Source organism: Cyprinodon tularosa, unplaced genomic scaffold (genome assembly GCF_016077235.1).
Source record: "Cyprinodon tularosa strain WSP-4 unplaced genomic scaffold, ASM1607723v1 ctg69, whole genome shotgun sequence".
Taxonomy (NCBI): Eukaryota; Metazoa; Chordata; class Actinopteri; order Cyprinodontiformes; family Cyprinodontidae; genus Cyprinodon; species Cyprinodon tularosa.
In genome coordinates, this window is record NW_024039440.1 from 1,945,532 (window position 1) to 1,966,662 (window position 21,131).

Sequence of the window (21,131 nt, forward strand, 5' to 3'; positions counted from 1 at the left end):
GCCACCCGCCTAAAGAGATACAAGGGAGAAGCAGAAGCCAGGAGAATAAACCAGGTGTTCTCCACCAACCCATCCAAAGTGTACTCACAGTGGCAGGGTAATTCAAGATCAGATCCACCCAGGGCTGAGACTGAACTGTACTGGAGAAACATATGGGAGAAGGAGGCATCCCACAACACCAATGCTCAGTGGCTGGAAGATCTAAGAACAGATCACAGCAATCTCCCAGAACAAGAACCAGTAACCATTACAACGGCAGATGTCCAAGAAAGAGCGGCAGGTATGAAGAGCTGGACAGCACCAGGCCCTGACATGATCCACACCTACTGGCTGAAAAAACTAACCGCACTTCATGCACGCCTCGCAGCACAAATGAACCAACTGCTGATGGATGGGACCCACCCAGAATGGCTAACCCAAGGACGGACAATCCTGATCATGAAGGATCCGCAGAAGGGAACAACCCCATCCAACTACCGGCCAATAACTTGCCTATGTACAACATGGAAGCTCCTGTCAGGCATCATAGCGGCTAAGATGAATAGGCACATGGCTCAATACATGCACCCTGCCCAGAAGGGAATAGGAAGCAACACCAGAGGAGCCAAGCACCAGCTACTAGTGGATAGAGCAGTCACCCGAGACTGTAAGACCAGGCAGACAAATCTGTGCACTGCCTGGATTGACTATAAGAAAGCCTATGACTCAATGCCACATACATGGATACTGGAATGCCTGGAAATGTACAAGATCAACAGGACTCTAATAGCCTTCATCAAGAACTCAATGAAGCTGTGGAAAACAAGTCTGGAAGCCAATGCAAAGCCAGTAGCACAAGTCACCATCAAGTGCGGCATATACGAAGGCGATGCACTATCCCGCTGCTGTTCTGCATAGGCCTTAACCCCCTCAGCCAGATCATCACAAAGACTGGCTACGGATACCAATTCCGAAGCGGAACAATCATCAGTCACCTCCTCTACATGGATGACATCAAGCTGTATGCCAGGAGTGAGCGAGACATCGACTCACTGATCCACACTACCAGGATCTACAGCAACGACATTGGGATGTCATTCGGACTGGACAAGTGCGGTCGCATGGTCTCAAAGAGAGGGAAGATGATCAGAACCGAGGGGGTTGAACTACCAGAAGGCCACAAAACAGATGTTCAGGACAGCTACAAATACCTTGGGGTGCCACAGGCTAACGGAAACCACGAGGAGATGGCAAGAAAGACTGCCACAGCTAAATACCTACAAAGAGTAAGGCAGGTCCTGAAAAGTCAGCTGAATGGGAAAAACAAGATCCAAGCCATCAACACATATGCCCTACCAGTCATCAGATACCCCGCTGGTATAATAAACTGGCCAAAGGAGGAGATAGAGGCTACTGACATCAAGACGAGAAAGCTCCTCACAATGCATGGAGGGTTCCACCCCAAATCCAGCACTCTGAGACTGTACACCAAGCGTAGCGAGGGAGGCCGAGGGCTAGTGAGTGTCAAGACCACTGTCCAGGATGAAACAACTAAGATCCAGGAGTACATCAGAAAGATGGCCCCCAAAGACAAATGGCTTGGTGAGTACCTCAGGCACGAGAAAACCGAAAGTGAGGACAAGAAAGAGGAAGGAGAACCATCATGGAGGGACAAGCCGCTGCACGGCGTATACCACAGACAAATAGAAGAAGTGGCTGATATCAAGAAATCCTACCAGTGGCTGGAAAAGGCTGGACTGAAGGACAGCACAGAGGCACTAATCATGGCAGCACAAGAACAGGCACTCAGTACAAGATCAATAGAGGCCAGGGTCTACCACACCAGGCAGGACCCCCGATGCAGACTGTGCAAAGATGCCCCTGAAACAATACGGCACATAACAGCGGGGTGTAAAATGCAGGCAGGAAGTGCATACATGGAACGCCACAACCAGGTAGCTGTCATAGTGTACAGGAACATCTGCCATGAGTATGGGCTGGAAGTCCCAAGGTCAAAATGGAAGACACCTCCTAAGGTAGTTGAGAATGACCGAGCTAAGATCCTATGGGACTTCAAGATCCAGACTGACAAACAGGTGATGGCTAACCAACCAGACATCGTGTTGATCGACAAACAGCAGAAGAAGGCAGTAGTGATAGATGTGGCAATCCCAAGCGACAGCAACATCAAGAAGAAAGAACACGAGAAGCTTGAGAAATACCAAGGACTGAAGGAGGAGCTAGAAAAGATGTGGAAAGTAAGAGCAGCAGTGGTGCCAGTGGTAATTGGAGCACTGGGGGCTGTGACCCCCAAACTGGGAGAGTGGCTACAGCAGATTCCAGGTAAAACATCAGAGGTCTCTGTCCAGAAGAGCGCAGTCCTAGGAACAGCTAAGATACTGCGCAGAACCCTCAAACTCCCAGGCCTCTGGTAGAGGACCCGAGCTTGAGGATGACACATACCACCCCACGAGGGGTGAGAAAACAGTAGTATAATTATATTATATTATATTATACCGGTTTCTTATAACGAGTAATTTATTGAGAAGATAAAACTAAATGGGAACCTATTAAGTTTCTAAATTAAAAATAATAATGTGACGCTTCAGTTTTTCAATTACAGAGATGAAAAACTGCCATTGAAAGATGGATTATGGTGCTCTGTTATTCTGTTGTACTTCCGAGCAGAGGAGTCAATGCTCCTCCACAATATTGCACTATTAAATGGGCACTATGTAGGTGGTGACTTATGGAGTTCATTAAATGTTTATTTATAAACATAACTTCTTAAAGCTTATTCTGCATCTTTGTCAGTATAAATGGTATAAATAATCCCAGACTGGACTCTAGATCAATTCATGTTTCTATTATAGCATGCCTCTGGTCTAGCATTACCTCTTTAGCAAATACTAGGGAGGTTGTGCTTGAGAATGAAAAGTGGTGTCCTCTAGTGGACTGCAGTAACACTGCAACGTTAAAAGCAGTTATTAACTAATCGGATGGAATAAGTTTTGTTCTAATAAACCATTTATTGGCAGTTTGTTGTAGGTTGATTGTTTACATCCATAGTTGGTTTTATAACCGCTATTTCTGAAGCCTGGCAGGGGAGGTTCAATTTCAGAAATCTGTAAGGACATGACACTGGGCACATTAGATGTGACGGTGGGTCCTGTCAGAATGCATGATGCTTACAGCACGACCTTTGAATCACACTGGTGATGCAGGTATTGTTCCAAGTTTAAAAAAAGGGTGAAAAGGGGAAAGCGGAGGCAAAAAGTTTTCATATTCAGCAGTAGTCGCACTGCATGAGTTACCCAGGAAATTTCTGACCATGTGTGGTATTTGTTAAAGGTTGTCTGTGTCCAGCACTTGAATGACCACAGACAACCATTTAACCTGCTTTGATGCCTCATTATTAGCCTGGATTAAGAGCCTAATCAAGTTTTTCAATATATTTTGAGTCTTACATTTGCTTCATCAAAATGCCTTGACATCAACATTCCAAATACAGGCTTTCATTTTATTGATTTTTTTTTTTTTATTGTTATTTACTCTTCTCTTTCCAGAGAACGATAAACCGAGAGGATCTATTAAAACAGGCAGAGTCTGTGATGCAGGATCTTGGCAGCTCCAGGGCAATGCTAGAGATCCAGTATGAGAACGAGGTATTTAAAAAGAAAAAAGAAAATAATATAATGCTCTCTCTTATATTATTCCTCTGTATCTTTGCTGCCAAAACTGAGATGGTTCTTTTTTGCAGGTGGGCACAGGTCTCGGCCCGACCCAGGAGTTCTACGCTCTGGTTTCTCAGGAGCTTCAGAGAGCAGATCTTGGTCTTTGGAGAGGCGAAGAGATTACTCTGGCCAATCCTAAAGGTACTGACCTGTGCTACATAAGGTTTAACCAGCTCATTCATTAGAAAGCATTTTATTAGAATCAGTTTGTTTTTTTATTCTGGTTGTGTAGTTATGTTGTCTGTGACACTCTGACCTTTCCCCTTCAGGAAACCAAGAGGGCACCAAGTACATGTTCAACTCCAGAGGACTGTTTGCTGTTCCCTTTGGCAGGACGACAAAACCAGCACACATAGCCAAAATTAAAATGAAGTTCCGCTTCCTAGGAAAGTTGATGGCTAAAGCCATCATGGACTTTAGATTGGTACCAACTTCTGTTTCCTTCTTTTCTTCCTCTGTAGAATCATTCTAAGAGCTCTTTATATATGAACTCTTTAAATTCTGCCTGTTTTGTTTCACCTCTCACTCAAATGTTTCTAAGTTGTGTTCGGTTTTACACAGAATACCCTGAACCATTTCCCACTTGTTCCTTTTCCTAGCTGGATCTGCCGTTGGGGCTTCCGTTTTATAAGTGGATGCTGCGACATGAGACGTCTATAAGCTCTCACGACTTGATGAACATTGATCCAGGCGTGGCCAAGTCCATCCAGCACCTGGAGGATATCATTCGCCAGAAGAAGAGGTTGGAACAGGACAGATCACAGGTAAATCACGACCCTGAGGATCTCTGTTTTAATCCGATGGTTATACTGATCTGTAAGACGCATATTAAGGAAACACTGAACTCTGTTCACAGGCTACTTTAAAAATAATTTTTCCTCTTTCTTACTTATTGTCTTTAACAGACCAGAGAAGCCCTCCAGCAGGCCCTAGAGAGCCTGAACATGAACGGCTGCTCAGTGGAGGACCTGGGCTTGGACTTCACTCTGCCAGGGTTCCCAAACATTGAGCTGAAAAAGGGCGGAAAAGACGTGCCAGTTACAATCTACAACCTTGAGGAGTACCTCAGGGTACGGCGTTGTCTGCTGCAACTCACACGCCTCATTGTTCTGCTCATTGTTTTCTATTCACTTAAGATGTTTTCTTTTTTGGCATCATTTTAGTTGGTGGTTTACTGGACCTTAAATGAAGGAGTATCAAGGCAATTTGAGTCATTCAGGGAAGGGTTTGAGTCAGTCTTCCCTTTGCATCACCTTCAGTATTTCTATCCAGAAGAGGTAAGAGACATCAACAGTCCCCCATTTGTTTGTTTGTACTTAAAGTACAGTGATCCAAAGAAGACTGTTTCTGGGTAATTTCATATGCATAATTTGAGATAAGAAAATTACTCATAACTTCATGTTTTGTTCAGCCTTAATTGTATTGACAGTTGTAAATATGTTACTGCATATATTTGGTAGGGTTGGGCGACATTTGAATTCAAACAATTTAGGTTCAGATTCCTCTTTTTGATTTCAGTTCTCTATTTCGATTATTTTAAGCATAAAGGCAATAAAAGTAAACCTGTTTTAATACAGCAGGATAACCAGAGTTCTCTGGATGATATGGTCTGAATTTCTCACATTTGAATCGTATGAATATTTAATACTCTAAAATCTTTCTGTAAATAATCACATGGTTATTTTATATAAATATCAAACTTATGAATTCTGATATAATTATGAAATTCTCTATTTGACATAAAGCTCTACTGTTGAAAACCTCATTAGAACACATTTATGCATGTCCAGTGTCTGATGCTGAAGGCGCATAAAGGGCTCGACTCTTAGGGAGCCGCAAGCAGCAGTGACAGACTGCTCTCATCGCCACCTCTGTTAAACCAAACACACACAAAGTTAACGTAACTTTCTAGATCAATTCAGAGTGTACTCATGACGTCACCACACGCTCTGCTAGTCTGGAGCTGTATTTGACCACCTGTTATTAAGTCTCTAGATAATAATAAATTGTTACTTTTTCATTTATTGGGGGAATGATAGTTAACATAGTCAATTAAACACCAATCAAATGAATATTTTGCCAAATAAAACAAAAAACGTGTCATCAGAGCCAGCAGTCCTTCACACGCAGCTATGCTGAGAGACGGCTGCTGCAGACAGGCGCAGGGTTAGACCTGGCTGCCGTTCACCTTAGAGGTCTGCTGGTTGCTGCGGTCCTCTCAACTTCAGAATTATTATTTTTTTAATTATGCATTCAATCAGTAAATGGGCCATAGAGTGACGCTTAAAAGTATAATGTTCTTGCCTCAAAAGATCTTAAAACATACTTTTATTGAACAACGGCAACAAAAAAAGACAACTTTTAACTTGATGGTCTGAGCTCTACGAGCTGCTGCTGCCGCAGTACATGCTGGGATAGCTGTCAATCTCAAGAAACGAGAGGTCTGCTCTGATGCATACTCGGTAAATAGGGAGGGGCGAGACCAACATCCAGGGACTTTGTCCGTTCTCAGTCTGCTGTTCTTGTGATTTGGAACAGTACTAGAGCTGAGGACGTTTCACGAGTACATCAGAATGCACAAGAGCACATATTGAGAAATGGCCAGTGCCAGAATTTGAGAAAAAAGCAGAGAAACAGATGTTGTGCCAAGTAAGATATCCTAACTTTGTTTACTGCATCTTAATTCCACTCAAATAGAGGCCTAAGAAGTCTTATTTTACTTATGTTGACAGAGGAATGACGAAACTGGGCCAAAAAACTACATATATATATATATATATATATATATATATATATATATATATATATATATATATATATATATATATATATATATATATATATATATATATATAAAGCTGAAAATGGACATACCCTGGATATGCCAAACATATTAAGACAAAGAAACAGAACATCATGCAGATGCTGCATCTAATATCTTGATAAAGTGGCTCCACACTTGATTGTTCCTCTCTGCCTGTAAAATAATTATATATATACATTTAGTGTATTTTGCTAATTAGATTTCAATTCTACAGATGAGGATTTAAAAATTAAAACAAGTGGCTGCATACAGGTTAAAGTATAAACACAGTGGTTAATGGAAGGTGTTTTGTATCTGATTAATTTTAAAAGATTCATTCACAAAAAAAACTCAGAAATGCATGTTTGCTATACAGGTGCTGGTCATAAAATTAGAATATCATGAAAAAGTAGATTGATTTCAGTAATTCCATTTAAAAAGTGAAACTTGTATATTATATTCATACATTACATACAAACTCATATATTTCAGATGTTTATTTTGTTTAATTTTGATGATTACAAATGACAACAAATGAAAATCTCAAATTCATCATATCAGAAAATTAGAATATTACTGAAGACCAATAAAAACAAAGGATTTATAGAAATGTTGGCCAACTGAAAAGTATGAACATGAAAAGTATGAGCATGTACAGCACTCAGTATTTAGTTGGGCCTCCTTTGGCCTGTATTACTGCAGCAATGCGGCGTGGCATGGAGTCGATCAGTCTGTGGCACTGCTCAGGTGTTATGATAGCCCAGGTTGCTCTAATAGTGGCTTTTAGCTCTTCTGAATTGTGGGTCTGGTGTATTGCATCTTCTTCTTCACAATACCCCATAGATTTTCTATGGGGTTAAGGTCAGGAGAGTTTGCTGGCCAATTAAGAACAGGGATACCATGGTCCTTCAACCAGGTACTGGTAGCTTTGGCACTGTGTGCAGGTGCCAAGTCCTGTTGGAAAATGAAATCTGCATCTCCAAAAAGTTGGTCAGCTGCAGGAAGCATGAAGTGCTCTAAAACTTCCTGGTATGTGGCTGCGTTGACCCTGGACCTCAGAAAACACAATGGACCAACACCAGCAGATGACATGGCACCCCAAACCATCACTGACTGTGGAAACTTTACACTGGACTTCAAGCAACGTGGATGAAGTGCCTCTCTTCTTTTCCTCCAGACTCTGGGACCTTGATTTCCAAAGGAAATGCAAAATTTACTTTCATCAGAGAACATGACTTTGGACCACTCACCAGCAGTCCAGTCCTGTTTCTCTTTAGCCCAGGCAAGACGCTTCTGACGCTGTCTGTGGTTCAAGAGTGGCTTGACACAAGGAATGCGACAGCAGAAACCCATGTCTTTCATACGTCTGTGTGTGGTGGTTCTTGAAGCACTCGCTCCAGCTGCAGTCCACTCTTTGTGAATCTCCCCCACATTTTTGAATGGGTTTTGTTTCACAATCCTCTCCAGGGTGCGGTTATCTCTCTTGCTTGTACACTTTTTTCGACCACATCTTTTCCTTCCCTTCGCCTCTCTATTAATGTGCTTGGACACTGAGCTCTGTGAACAGCCAGCCTCTTTAGCGATGACCTTTTGTGTCTTGCCCTCCTTGTGCAAGGTGTCGATGGTCGTCTTTTGGACAACTGTCAAGTCAGCAGTCTTCCCCATGATTGTGTAGCCTATAGAACTAGACTGAAAGACCATTTAAAGGCTTTTGCAGGTGGTTTGAGTTAATTAGCTGATTAGAGTGTGGCACCAGGGGCCATCAATTTTGAACCTTTTCACAATATTCTAATTTTCTGATATGATGAATTTGAGATTTTCATTTGTTGTCATTTGTAATCATCAAAATTAAACAAAATAAACATCTGAAATATATGAGTTTGTATGTAATGTATGAATATAATATACAAGTTTCACTTTTTAAATGGAATTACTGAAATCAATCTACTTTTTCATGATATTCTAATTTTATGACCAGCACCTGTATTTACAAGCAGCTGAAAAGTTCCCCCCTCCACTAAACACAGGGAACTAAACTAGATTTAAGAGGCAATGCTGCAGCTTTTAAATCATCCAAATTTAATTAAAACTAAATACATAGGTTGGAGCCTTACACAGAGCTAGAATACTAATATGTTTGCCAAAACTAGTGCATATAAAACTCGTCAGCTGTTTGTTATGGGGCACTAAACTTTAGTTTTACAAAATCACAGCTTACCATGGAGTAAACTGCATACATCATCCTTCCATCCAACTCCATGCTTACGCTAGCAGCAGCAGGGTAAGCCTGTGTGTTTGCGGCAAAGGGCGGTACAGAAAGAGCTCACTGAGCGTGGGGGAGTGCTAGCGGAGCAGCTCAGCGCTCACGAAGGAGTAGCAGAGAAGCAGATCTATTCCTAAATCTGGTAGATCTAGATTTAAATTGTCTGTTGAAAACACTGGAAATGAGGCAGCTAAAACTATGTAAAAAGGAAGGAAGGATGAAAAAAGGTGCCATTCTTCCTGTTGGTGTAGCATTTTAGCCAGACTTGATTCAGACGACACACTTAATGATGAAGTTTGATGGACTATGGTGGGGTGTTCCAACCCATTTATTCATCAAACAGGAGAAAACACCATAGAGACACCCTAAGAGCTGTAAATAAAATAAAGCAAAAAATCATTCCATTTACATGTGATCAAATTTCTTATTTAGCCAACCAAACCATAAAGGATAAATACAATTAGCTAACATTAGCTTACTTGCTTGCTTAAACTTCGTTTGCATATAAAAACATATCAACTTTTAAATGTTACAAAAAATAAAACACCTTCCAGCTAGATGCCAAATAAAATATGCATCGAAACCTGTAATGTCCTTTAGAAGCCAAAAGAAAATCGTTATGAAGGTAGAAACATTTGCGGTTCTTCAGGAAGTAGAAAAGCAGAACTTCAAAGTAAAAGCCTCTTAAACCTTTTTGACATCCTTCAATATAAATCTGAAATTATTAACAAAATAAACCCCAGAAGACTCAGGGACATTAGGTGCAAAAAAAATGACAACAAACAGATAATATGTACAAAAAATCAGGATGTCTGAATGGTGTCCTACTACAAGTGATTCACATGGTTGACTGGTCATCTTTTTTAATCGTTTCATAACTCCCTTGAACAAATGGAGAGTTTGTTGGTATTTAGCAGCTTCTTCCTGTCATTCAAAAGATTCCAGCAGAATTGAAATGTTAGAATAATTTCCAATCAGTTCTGGTGCCCGACCCTGAAGACAAATAGAAGAAGTTGTCTGTTTTTAACTTCATACTGTACTATGGGATTTTTAGACTAACTTGAAATCAAAACCTTTTTACTCTTTTCCAAATAAAAGGGGCTTTGCTCTTTTGTAGTTGGGATAAGTTCTTGTCTAATTTTTTTTTGCTTTTTTTTTAGCTCGACCAGTTGCTTTGTGGCAGTAAATCAGAGACATGGGATGTCAAGACGCTGATGGAGTGCTGCCGGCCAGACCACGGCTACACACACGACAGGTAGCATGAAGCTATGATGTGGTTTAAGCTTCTTTAGCTTTTAATTTTTTTATTCTTCATAGACGAGAGTTATTAAAGGAGTATCTCAACACAGTGAATTCTAAAAAAAAAAAAAAAAAAAAAAAAAAAGTTAATCCAAGACTGATAGACATGCTAACCCTACAACATGGTTTGTTAGGAGCAATGTTATTAAGGTAGAAGCGGATCTGATTTCTACAGCAGTGGGATAGTAAACCTTCCAGATAACATAAGGTAATGCAAGCAGTGCGCTATCTGCAGCGGTAACAAGAAACCTGTTAATCAGAGGACCGATCAGTAGGATAATGAACACAGCAGCAGCTAATTAACCAGTTAGGGTTCGAGACTTTTAGAGTTGCTGCTGCCTATATTTGCATTGATCAGATCCTTAGTTGCACTGTAACAAATATACTTGGTAAAGGCTGAATAATTTGTTTTCTTTTTTTCAGAAGGATTCTTAATTAGTCCATTAGAAGTAAAAGTTTCTTGCAAAATAATCATTTTATGACGTTAACAGCTAAGAATAAATAAACAAACTAAAACAGAAATTCTACACTAGATCTCTACGCAAAATGTTTAAAAAAAGTTAAGAAAAAATCCACTGGTCTTTCTTTCCAAGTTTGAAGACATTTCGCTTCCTATCCAGGAAGCTTTTTCAATTCAGAATGTCAGAAATGACATTGTGTTCTAGGCTTTCTTTGCAAAATGCTTCACATCAGCCGTACAGTGAGACAGGGTGGGGCCGGCATCATGCTGTGCTTTAGTAGAAGCAGGTTCAGCGGTCTGAGCTAAACATAGAACAAACCAGGAAGAAGAACCTCCCATCAGACTAACCCTACTCTACCAGGATGAGTCATCATCCAACCAATGTTTTTAGAAAATGTAGCATAAAATCACATTTTACTGATATCAGCCACATTGTACATTATCTTTCTCCTTTTAAAATCTTCATCTTCTATATTCCAGCCGGGCCATCCGCTTCCTGTTCGAGGTGTTGAGCAGCTTTGATGCTGAACAGCAGAGACTCTTCCTCCAGTTTGTAACAGGAAGCCCAAGGCTGCCAGTCGGAGGTGATTATAAGAAACAATCAGCAAAACACGTCAGCCCTGTAATTAACCTCACAATAACCTGGATGATGTCATCCACAGGTTTCCGGAGCCTGAACCCCCCTCTGACAATTGTGAGGAAGACGTTTGAGTCGACGGAGAACCCGGACGACTTCCTCCCCTCAGTCATGACCTGCGTCAACTACCTGAAGCTGCCTGACTACTCCAGCATAGAGATCATGCGAGAAAAACTGTTGATCGCTGCCCGCGAGGGCCAGCAGTCGTTCCACCTCTCCTGATCTCGCCACATCTCAAATACAAATGCCTTCTTCAGCAACTGATTAAATCATTACTTCCTTAGTTTTGTTTTGTACTCTCACACATCGAGGCTATGGGGATAGCCTTCTTGTTAGAGAAAGCAGCTTGCAGAAAAGTTAAGACTTTAAATATATATTTGCTGCCCTCGTCTCTCCCAAAAAAAAAAAAAAAAAAAAAAAAAAAATGGAAGCGTGTTTCCATGACACAGAACATAAGATATAAAAGAGAATACAACTTATATCAGTAGTGTTAAAAAGAAGAAAACATCTGGGTGACATTTTAAATTGCATTGCTATGTGATATTTAAAAGAAGAAAAAAAGAAAAAAGGGATTTCTCTTCTCCAGAGTGGTGGACGGCTTCCTGGGGAGGAAGGGCAGTGCGACTTCATTGAGCAGGCTAGGTTTACTTTAGCTCCAAAGATCATTTGTACAGACAAATTTGCAAACTTTGCTCATTCTACACATTTGATAGAATAGTTCTTTGTTTTCATGTCCTCCCCACTCAGTTCAAACGTTGGCATTTTGTTCTGTATTATATCTGCCCCCAGTCCGTGTGCATTTTTTTGGTTCGGCTTCCTCTCCCCTGTGTGTCTTTGCTTCCAGATGTGAGAGATGCTGTCAGTTGAATGCAGGTAGTGATAAGATCATATTACTTTTTTTTTTTTTTTTCTTTTCTTTTCCTCCCCCAAAACACCATCAACCTGAGTTGGGACTGTGTTCTGGCCTCCTTTATTATAGAAAGCTTCAACTTAAAGGAAGAGTTGTAACCTATGTGTTGACCAGGTGAATTTGTTTTGCTCTTATTTTGATAGAGTTAGTGACTGTTCTGTTCGGCCCTTCTGGATGTTTAGGCTGACGTTGGTAGACCAAGCTCTGAGCAACCTTCAACACATAAAATGTAGCTGGGCACAAAAAGACAAAAAAAAAAAGAATTGGCTGGTCTCATTTTATCGTTTCTTGGCCAGATAGCATTTCAAGTTCATTTATTGAATAAAGTATATATGCAGTTTCATACCATGTTTGAGGTGGGAATGTCTGCTTTACCATTTTTATTTTTTTTATTTTCTATGATGTCTTTTTTTTTTTTTTTTCCCTCTCGCTGTAGTTGATTTTTTTCTTTTCTTTGCACTGCTGGCTTGGAACAAACCGTGGTGTGCACTTGCAGTCTGTGGCCAGGGGAGGGCGCCACTGTATGCTCTCCTGGCCCAATCGTTCATGTGCTGGTTTCTAAGATCTGCAATAATTTACTTGCATCAGGTTCATGTTTTTACCTGAACATAAATAAAGTAACTGTTTGACTCATTGGGTTATAGTTTTAATTCCCCCCATCCTGTTTTCTTTACCTATTGTTTAACAGAAGAGTTATAGTTAGAAATTCATTTACTCCTTTGTTTTAGACCTACTTGCATAATAAGGGTTATTAAACCTCTGTAGGTTTAATAACTGTTTATTACTGGTTTGAACCCTTTCCCTGCTTCTTTGTTCGAAAACCCCAAGCCCAAACAACAAAAGGCTTAACTACGATTAAACCTTGCATAACGTCTTCATGGGTGCTGCAACGGTGAACCATAAGTTAAAATCTAGGTTACTTTTTCTTTTACCCGCATAGACCGTTCCAAGAAAATTATTAAATTAAAATAAAGAAATAAAAGACATAATCTGATCAGGTCCAGGCTGCACGCTGGCCTTAACCAGGAGACTTTCTTTTTTTTCCTTTGCATCTCAAACTGGTTTATGAGCTGGAAAATTTGACACTTAATATTGATGTAACATTAACTGTAGAAGCTTCATCATTCTGTTGGGTTGCCCTCCAAGATCCTTTCAGTGTTTATGATGTAGATTCAACAAGGTGTTTAGAGATTTCAGTCTGTGTCGTACAGATCGTCTCCTGCTCCCATGGCTGTAGAACTGGTCCCAGCCTCTGCACTGAACACATTATACTAAATACACTTGAGTGCTTGCAAAGAAACCAAAAACCGATCAGTACAATTTTTTTCCTACATATTTACTTTAACAATTAAAAGATTAAAAAAAATAAGGTATTTAACTTATTTCAGGAGTCTGAAACCTGCACTTATTAAAGGATAAGCCACAGACCTGTTTCTTTTGTTCTGTGGCCGCTGTAGCTCCAGTGGTAAATTTCATCTAAACCTGCCCTGGTCTGTTCCTGAAGAGCAATGTTGGATGGGAAAATGGGGATGAGTATTGTAGTACAGAGAGGTGGTCTAAGCTCTGGGACAGGAGTCAATATAATATAGTTTGCATTTATCTGTTATGACCACACTGATGGTGTGATGGTGGTTTTTAAATGATAACTAAAGGAAAAGTGGATTAATTCTGTTTTAAATTCCCAGCATCGCCTTGCTGCCGCCAACCATTGAAGCTGATGGACCAAGTAATCCATCTCTGATTCCTTGTAATCCAAATATGGTATTAAACTGTAGCCTCAGCCTCCTGTTCTGGGCTTTCTCCTGTGGTGTTTATGCTGCTGTAAGTTAGACATGTTCAGCAACAGTACCCTGCAACCTTTAAATCTTAAGATGTCTGTTTTAAGATTGAGCTTTCTGCAATTGTGAACAATTCTGCTCACTCTTCTTTCACATTTAGGCATTTCAGTCCACAAAGCAGCAGCTTCAGGATCCATTCAGTAAATAAAAACTTCACAATCACCTAATTCTCCCAATTCAGAGGCTCTGTTTAAATATCAGCAGGGCCATGATATTGGCTTATTTGTTGTTTGAACTGATGTACTTAATAAAGTAGCCAGTAATTGTTGGTGTAAAGAAAGAACCATTCTTTATTTGGGGATTTGGAACAAAAACAACCAGTAAATATCACCTTTATATACAGGAGATGAATCCTGAGACATAATTATTAATAATAATCCAGTCAGCAATATATAAGGACTGCAGAAGACGAAGTGCAAATTTTACCATTAATTTCATTTGTTGAATTTTAATGCAGAATGACTAAAACCAGTCTTTGCCTTTATGAATTGTTGCAACTTTTATCATACTTTTGAATCCAGGCTTTGATGGTTTTCTTTCATTTGTTTCATTGCTAAACTTTTACAATATGACAAACTTTTTCACAGAGCTGAACACTGAGCTTGGTGAGGCCACAGAAAAATGAAACCCAGGGCTCATTCTGTAGCCGTACAACTTTGTCCCAAATGGAGTTTGGGCCTGAACACTGAGGCATCTCAGGAGAGAGCTAATAATAGCTCCACACTGACACACACCATCCACTCAGAGCATGAATGTCTGAACGAGGACAATGGGAGAAAAAAATAAAGAAACAGGCTCATGCATCTTTTCCCTGGTTTCATCTGTTCTAAAAAAAAAAACAGTCTTCATATTTGATGATCACCACAGCTTTTTAAACATGTCTGTATATCTTTGGATGTTGACCTTATAATTCTATGCAAACAGCCTGTTTATTGGTTTTTGTGCGTCAGTCTCCACACTGCCCCCTATCGCACAGTCAGTGCAAATCCTCATGCACATGACTTGGCAGTAAACAAGAAATACAGAGTATTTTGGGAATATCAGTCTCTTTGACGCAAAGATTTTCAAAGTAAAGCCTGAGTGATCTTTAAGTGCCTTAAAATATTTTAATGACACAGAAGAATCTTCTTAGAATAGAAAATGAATGAAATAAGCAGAATTAGCCAAACCATAAGCTTAAATTTTGATTTCATAATAAATAAAGCCACAAATATTCACCCATATATATATATATATATATATATATATATATATATATATATATATATATATATATATATATATATATATTCACATTCCAAAGCAAATTTAGACGCACTATTAATCCAGCTAGGCTAGCTGTACTAAAATAAATTAATAAAGGGACTCAAATCCTGATCATGTTTATAGAAAATAACACAAGGATTGTGGAAACTGTAGCTCCGTCAAAACACATTTAATGCTTCAGACTAGCTATCATTAATGATATAGTTTTATTCAGCATTTAAAAAGTGGCCTGTTTAGTTGTTGAAGAGCAGGGGGAAAATAAGGATTTTGGTAAATAAGACTAAATGAGATTTAGTCTTATTTAGATGTAATAGGTTGTATTTATCAGTTAAATCTATTCTGAATGGCTCATCCAGTTGTTTTTTGACACATTACAAGGTCCTTTGCATTCTTTTTTTTTTTATTGGCCGGTAGATGAATTCCCTTTTTCGCTGTATCAGCCTTATTTTTTAAAACTTACGAGTTTTGGGGGATTTTTTTCTGGTAGATGAAATTTACGCTCACAATGACCTCACCACTGACTTTTTGAATTCTGAACACTGAGAAAGCAAAGGCCTTTATATGGACGAGTTATTGATGTGCTTTTGGAATATTTCTTGTTTTTGGTTGAGCACCTGTAGGAGAGATTTACCACAAGTGGCTTTCCTGTTAGTCGATGACAGCTTCCACTTTCCCAGAGCCGTAGGAATGGCTTTTTGGCCCCTTTTCCAAACTGTGATGTGTTAATATATGATATCTTTTAGTATTTTTCTTGTTTTAGGTTCTGTTTAAATGGTTTGTCTTCTCTGTCACTGACTGGGCTTTGGTGCAAATAATGAAACTGAACAAATAAAATGTTTGGTTACCGACTGTAACTATTAAAACATCTAAACTCCTGGTGCAGCTTTGGATCATCTATACCACCACAGTATCGCTATTTTCCATATTTTCTTCGTCGATCATCTTGAATCCAGCCTTATGGAAGTCATGAATGATCAGACTCTAAATGAGGAGGATGCTCTCGGCACAAAGAGTGTGTCAAAGACAAGGGAGGGAGGGGTATGAAGGTGATAGTGGGGAGGGGGGTTGAGTAATGCTGAGTGTCGTCAGTGATCTCCGTCACTGTGACTCACACAGAGACAAGAGCCAATAGCCTATTTTTCCTTCTCCTCCTGCATCCCTACTTTTTCCTCCTCAGTCCTGGTACCACTAGCCAGTCATTCTCTCTGCACAAAGCCAAGGATCAACAGCAGCCTCCTCCTCTCTCCCTCTCTCTCTCACACACCTCTCAGTTGCAGCTGAGCTCAGCCAGCACTAACAGAAGCTCTAAAGAAAGCAAACACACAAAGAAAAGAGGCTCAGGATGCAGATGAGTGTCTCCAGCATGCCGGCAGTTACCTCCTGCCGTCACCTCCATGCTGCCTGGAAGCTGACTTTGCCCCTACTTCTCCTGCTGCTCCAAGGCAGAGTAATCAAAGGTGTCCCCTCTCCTTTCCAGCTGGCTCCGGACACCCCTGCCCCGGCCGAGCCCACACCGACCCAACCCACACCTCGCCCGGACCCCTGTGAAGGCCGGCCCTGTCTCAACGGGGGACTCTGCCTTGCACTCCCACCTCCGCTCAGGCTGGAGAACAGCTGGGAGTACACATGCACCTGCAGCCAGGGGTTCACTGGACGCAACTGTGAGGTATGAACCCACCAAACCTATCCGTGTACTTATTTGCATAAGGTTTGATTGCAACACACATTCTGTTGTTTGTAAGTGGATTTTTATTAGAATAGGAGCATGTGTGGTCACTGTGACATGGAGTGGAGTGCCGCGTTGCTGTGGAAACAGGGAGGAAGAGCAGCAGCAGAGAGAGATGCAGGAGGAGAAGTCTGTGAGTGTGTTTGAAAGAGAGGGACAGAAAACAATATTTACACAATGTTTATTTAACTAAAAGCTACATATTGATGAGGGATTTTTGGTAAAAGTTTTCTTTTTTGAGCTTTCTGTTCAGGGTTGCACAAAGTTGCAACAGATTGATGCAGATGCAGACTCATTTATTTATGAATTTATTAACTAAAGGAGGAGATGAGGCCAAAGGGCCGTCTCTAATGAGAATCCTTTAGTTTCCTGCTGGGCTGTCATGATGAAATGAATAAAAAGCAAACTGGGTTGGTGTTAAACTCCAAGAATACCAAACAGCTCAGATCTTATTACCTGAGAATTAATTTTATGTATTAATGGTCTTCAATTTTCACCAAAGCCTAGAAAATTCTGCAACATGTATTTTATTGACAATTTTGCTCTCCTTTAAGATAATAACCTCATTTATTGAGCTGCTTTTATTTTTATCAGCTCGTCTATAATTTCCAGGGTTGCTAAAAGCTCTGCTGCAGACCTCTTTTATTCTGATAGCTTCTCATTGATGTTCTCATAAACCTGCTCCATTGCTCCCTGGCTGTGTGAGCTTTATTTGAGGCTTTTGAAGAGTTTTGCCAAACGTCACTACGGCACTTGGCTTCTGAGTCATGCTAGGCTGATGTGAGCGAGAGCATCCATCAGCAGCGAGGAGGGGGATGAGCAAGGCTGCTGCAGCAGTGGAGAGGGAGACAGCAAGGTGACTGGGTTTTAGCTAAATCCTCCAACAGGTGGCAGATGAATTCCTCCACCCTCTTCTTCTTGTTTTCTATATGTTTTTGCATAAAGTGCTGTTGTGAATATTACTGTGATTTCTTTTTTTAAGATCCAAAAAGGGTCAAATGTTACATATAAGCTCAAATTTATTCTTAACTTCAGATAATATTCTATAAACTGAACCTCATTCGTTTTGGAGCAATCAAAACTCTTCTGGTATAACTCCAGCAGAAACATTTTAACCACTGCTCTGAAATGATCTGACTTTGTGGTACAGAGCAGATGCCTTGGCTTGATCCATACGTTTTTCTGTCACTGTTGAGGCAAGGACTTCTCTGAATGTAAGACCCCTTTAGCGAACCAGTTCTGATGCTTGTTTGGATCTCTGTCCCAGAGGAAATCTGTGCCAAAAATTTCCAAGTAGCCTGATCACCATCATACCTTAAAGATGGTGCAGTGATGTTAGATTTGAAAGCCTCTTTTTGGCAACTCCATCAATTTTGAAATGGTGCCAAACAACCTCAGTCTTTTCCCTTGTTATCATGAAAGGTTTCTCCAGATGACATGTAGTTAAATCCATCAGGACTGATGAAAATTCTACTCTTTTCTTCCTCTGAGGATGAGTCAGATGAACAAAATTGGGCTTTATAACAGACCACACATTAAAAATGTTTTTGGACCATTTAAAGCAGGTTAAAATTAGACCTAAAGAAATGTTTTGTTGTGATCCAATGGATTATTTGCTAGTTTTTATTCATGTGCTTTGCTCTTAGCTCTCCTTCATTCTCTGGTACTTATGTTTTAGATGTACTTTTATTTATTCCCTAAATAAATAATGCTCCCAAGGGCATAATCTATTTTCCCTCAGAGGCTTCAGAATCAGAAATACTTTAATAATCCAAGAGGGAAATTACTTTTGTTACATGGTCCAGTTAGAGTTTTTATATATATATATATATATATATATATATATATATATATATATATATATATATATATATATATATATATATATATATATATATATATATATATATATATATATATACGTATATATATATACACACACACATCCAACTACACTAGATAATAAATATAAAAATAAAACAGATAAAATGTATACACATATAGCTCTTCTGTACATATATTTGTATGTATATATATCATATGTAAAACTAAATCCAAGTAAACTGAAAATCCAAGTAAAGTGATAAATCCAAGTAAAGTCATAAAGCCTTTTCTCATTGTAGGTTTAAGTTAGAGTAATCTTTTACCTATGCCACTGATTTCCTTTCTTGAGATTTACTAGCTTCTGTGTTTCTGTCATCTTTTGTCAGATTGTCTTGATCTCAGGTTAATTTCCATTCACTACTCCATTTTCTGTGGTTCTTCCTTCGATTCGTAAGTTGAAGAAGTTTGTGCAAGAAAGATATACTAAATGTTATAAAAGGTTTTCACATATTTCAGCCTGTAGAGTAAAGAAAATCATCAATTAACTCCCAGAGCATTTTAATTAAAAACAATATTAAATCTTGTTTTCTTATCATTGCAGTCTCAAATGTTTTTTCAGACCCACAGTTAATAGGACATTTCTGCCTGTCATAATGCTTCCATGAAGCTTTGAAATCATTTAAGGAGCTGTTTCTGTCTCAAAGGGAAGCTAGCTCTTTAACCAGCTTCAGAAACACTGCAGCCCTCATATTTAACAGCATGTGCACCACAGTGATTCTTTAAAGAAGGTGAGCAACCATTTGTGCTTGAGCTGGTTGGGAACGTTTCTGTCCTGCTGCATAAGCAACAATATTCCACCTTAATGCTCCCCTCATGCACCAGTGGAGCTCAGGTCTGCAACAAGCACTAAGTTGGGACTGAAGGGAATCATCGATTTTTGTTTTGCTCCACTTTTCAGTCCATTTCTTTACCATGAAAACTGGAGCAGCTGTCAGTAACCGACCTGAGTTTTCTCTGCAAAACACAGCAGATATTTCAGGGTTACTTTGGGAGGTTATCCACTGCAGAAATATCAGATCCTAAAGAAATAGTTAAATTATGAAGAAAAAGTCTGCAGATTTCAGGGACCTTTGCAGCATTATTAAACTTTCCTGGCTGCTACACAAGCTTTGTGACTTTCCTGTGCTTCATACTGAAGAAATCATCAAAGCAGTCGCATGCAGACCACGGCGGCGGGCACCATGAGGGAAAACAAAACCCACTCTCCTTGTTAAACTCGCTGCTTTTTAATAACCGCCAGCACTGTTTTCTGGCCGGCGGCCCCTGAGCTGTCCAGTTGGAATTCGCTGCCACTGGCCTTTCTCTGCATTATTAGCTCCTCAGCCTCTGAGTTATTCATTATTGAAGGCCTCGTTCTGCTCCCCTGATGGATTTGGTTGTTTTGTTCTGCTGCGCAGTGAAGCCGGTGCTGCACAAAACAGTAATTTGTTTTTACAGCAAAAAGCCGAAAGCAGGGTTTACTGGTTAGGTTTATGTAAGCAGCAGATCACAGCAGAATCTAGAGTCTATGTTTAGAAACAGGTTTTCTTTTCTGGCTCTTTGCAGTTAAAATGATAAAATATAGGAGTAGTTTGTTAGATTTTTCCTGAACTCATTAGTTCTGTGATGAGTTGGATGTTTTGGGGTCTCTTTCCGATGATCCTTTATGATCTTTAATGGGATTTTGTTTTGTATTTTCCCCTTTTTTGCTGTATCAGCCTTATATTAGATGCTTACCAGTTTGGGGGGATTTTTTTCTGGTAGATGAAATTTACACTCACAATGAAAACAGAATGAAGTATTGAATTAAGAAATAATATTTTTTTTCATGCTCAGAAGAAGAAAAATGCTTGTTCTACTTTTTGTGAGTCACCAAAGACTTTAACTGATAAGCTTCTAGTATTTTATCTACTTTTGAGGATAGCCAATAACACAATAATAATACGATCAGTATCAATAGGGAATACGTCCAATATAATATTATATAACTACACTGAACTCTAATCCAGGACCGCAGAGCATCCTGGGAGAAGAAGGCAGAGGAAATTATGTAGCCTCTGCAACTCTTATGGCAGATTTGGCCCTTTTTTCCTTGGTCCTTAAAATAAAAAAGCTATTCAATAATCATTGATAAGGACTTAAATGAAAGGATTGTATCTTAATTTGTTTTTCGGCCATATTGCACAACCCTACCCCATGCTATGATTTGAATGGCAAAGCTAAACCTGATGATGATTGATTTCAGAACATTAACTGGTCTGATAATAGTCCTGATTTTTTTATATTTTTGTCTAATAGCTTTTCACACAGACTGCATGGAGTTCAGTCCATGCAATCTGAACTCTCTTTCTAC

The 21,131-nt window shown here is 39.6% G+C and overlaps 2 protein-coding genes across 9 annotated transcripts in view; both read left to right on the forward strand.

Annotated features, from left to right (window-relative positions):
* The window catches only part of trip12 (thyroid hormone receptor interactor 12), a 36,952-nt gene extending 24,233 nt beyond the window's left edge, over positions 1-12,719 (forward strand). For all 8 annotated transcript variants that reach the window (XM_038268004.1, XM_038268006.1, XM_038268007.1 and 5 more), the window contains 9 exons: positions 3,546-3,644; positions 3,740-3,854; positions 3,983-4,137; positions 4,313-4,477; positions 4,619-4,783; positions 4,877-4,990; positions 9,940-10,034; positions 11,019-11,122; positions 11,201-12,719. In XM_038268004.1, the coding sequence (XP_038123932.1) occupies positions 3,546-3,644; positions 3,740-3,854; positions 3,983-4,137; positions 4,313-4,477; positions 4,619-4,783; positions 4,877-4,990; positions 9,940-10,034; positions 11,019-11,122; positions 11,201-11,397 (1,209 nt within the window). In that variant the 3' untranslated portion in view covers positions 11,398-12,719. The remainder of the gene's footprint in view (positions 1-3,545; positions 3,645-3,739; positions 3,855-3,982; positions 4,138-4,312; positions 4,478-4,618; positions 4,784-4,876; positions 4,991-9,939; positions 10,035-11,018; positions 11,123-11,200) is intronic.
* A 3,604-nt stretch (positions 12,720-16,323) lies between these two features.
* The window catches only part of dner (delta/notch-like EGF repeat containing), a 65,846-nt gene continuing 61,038 nt past the window's right edge, over positions 16,324-21,131 (forward strand). Inside the window, exon 1 of the mRNA XM_038267983.1 lies at positions 16,324-16,855. Within this exon, the coding sequence (XP_038123911.1) occupies positions 16,532-16,855 (324 nt within the window). The 5' untranslated portion in view covers positions 16,324-16,531. The remainder of the gene's footprint in view (positions 16,856-21,131) is intronic.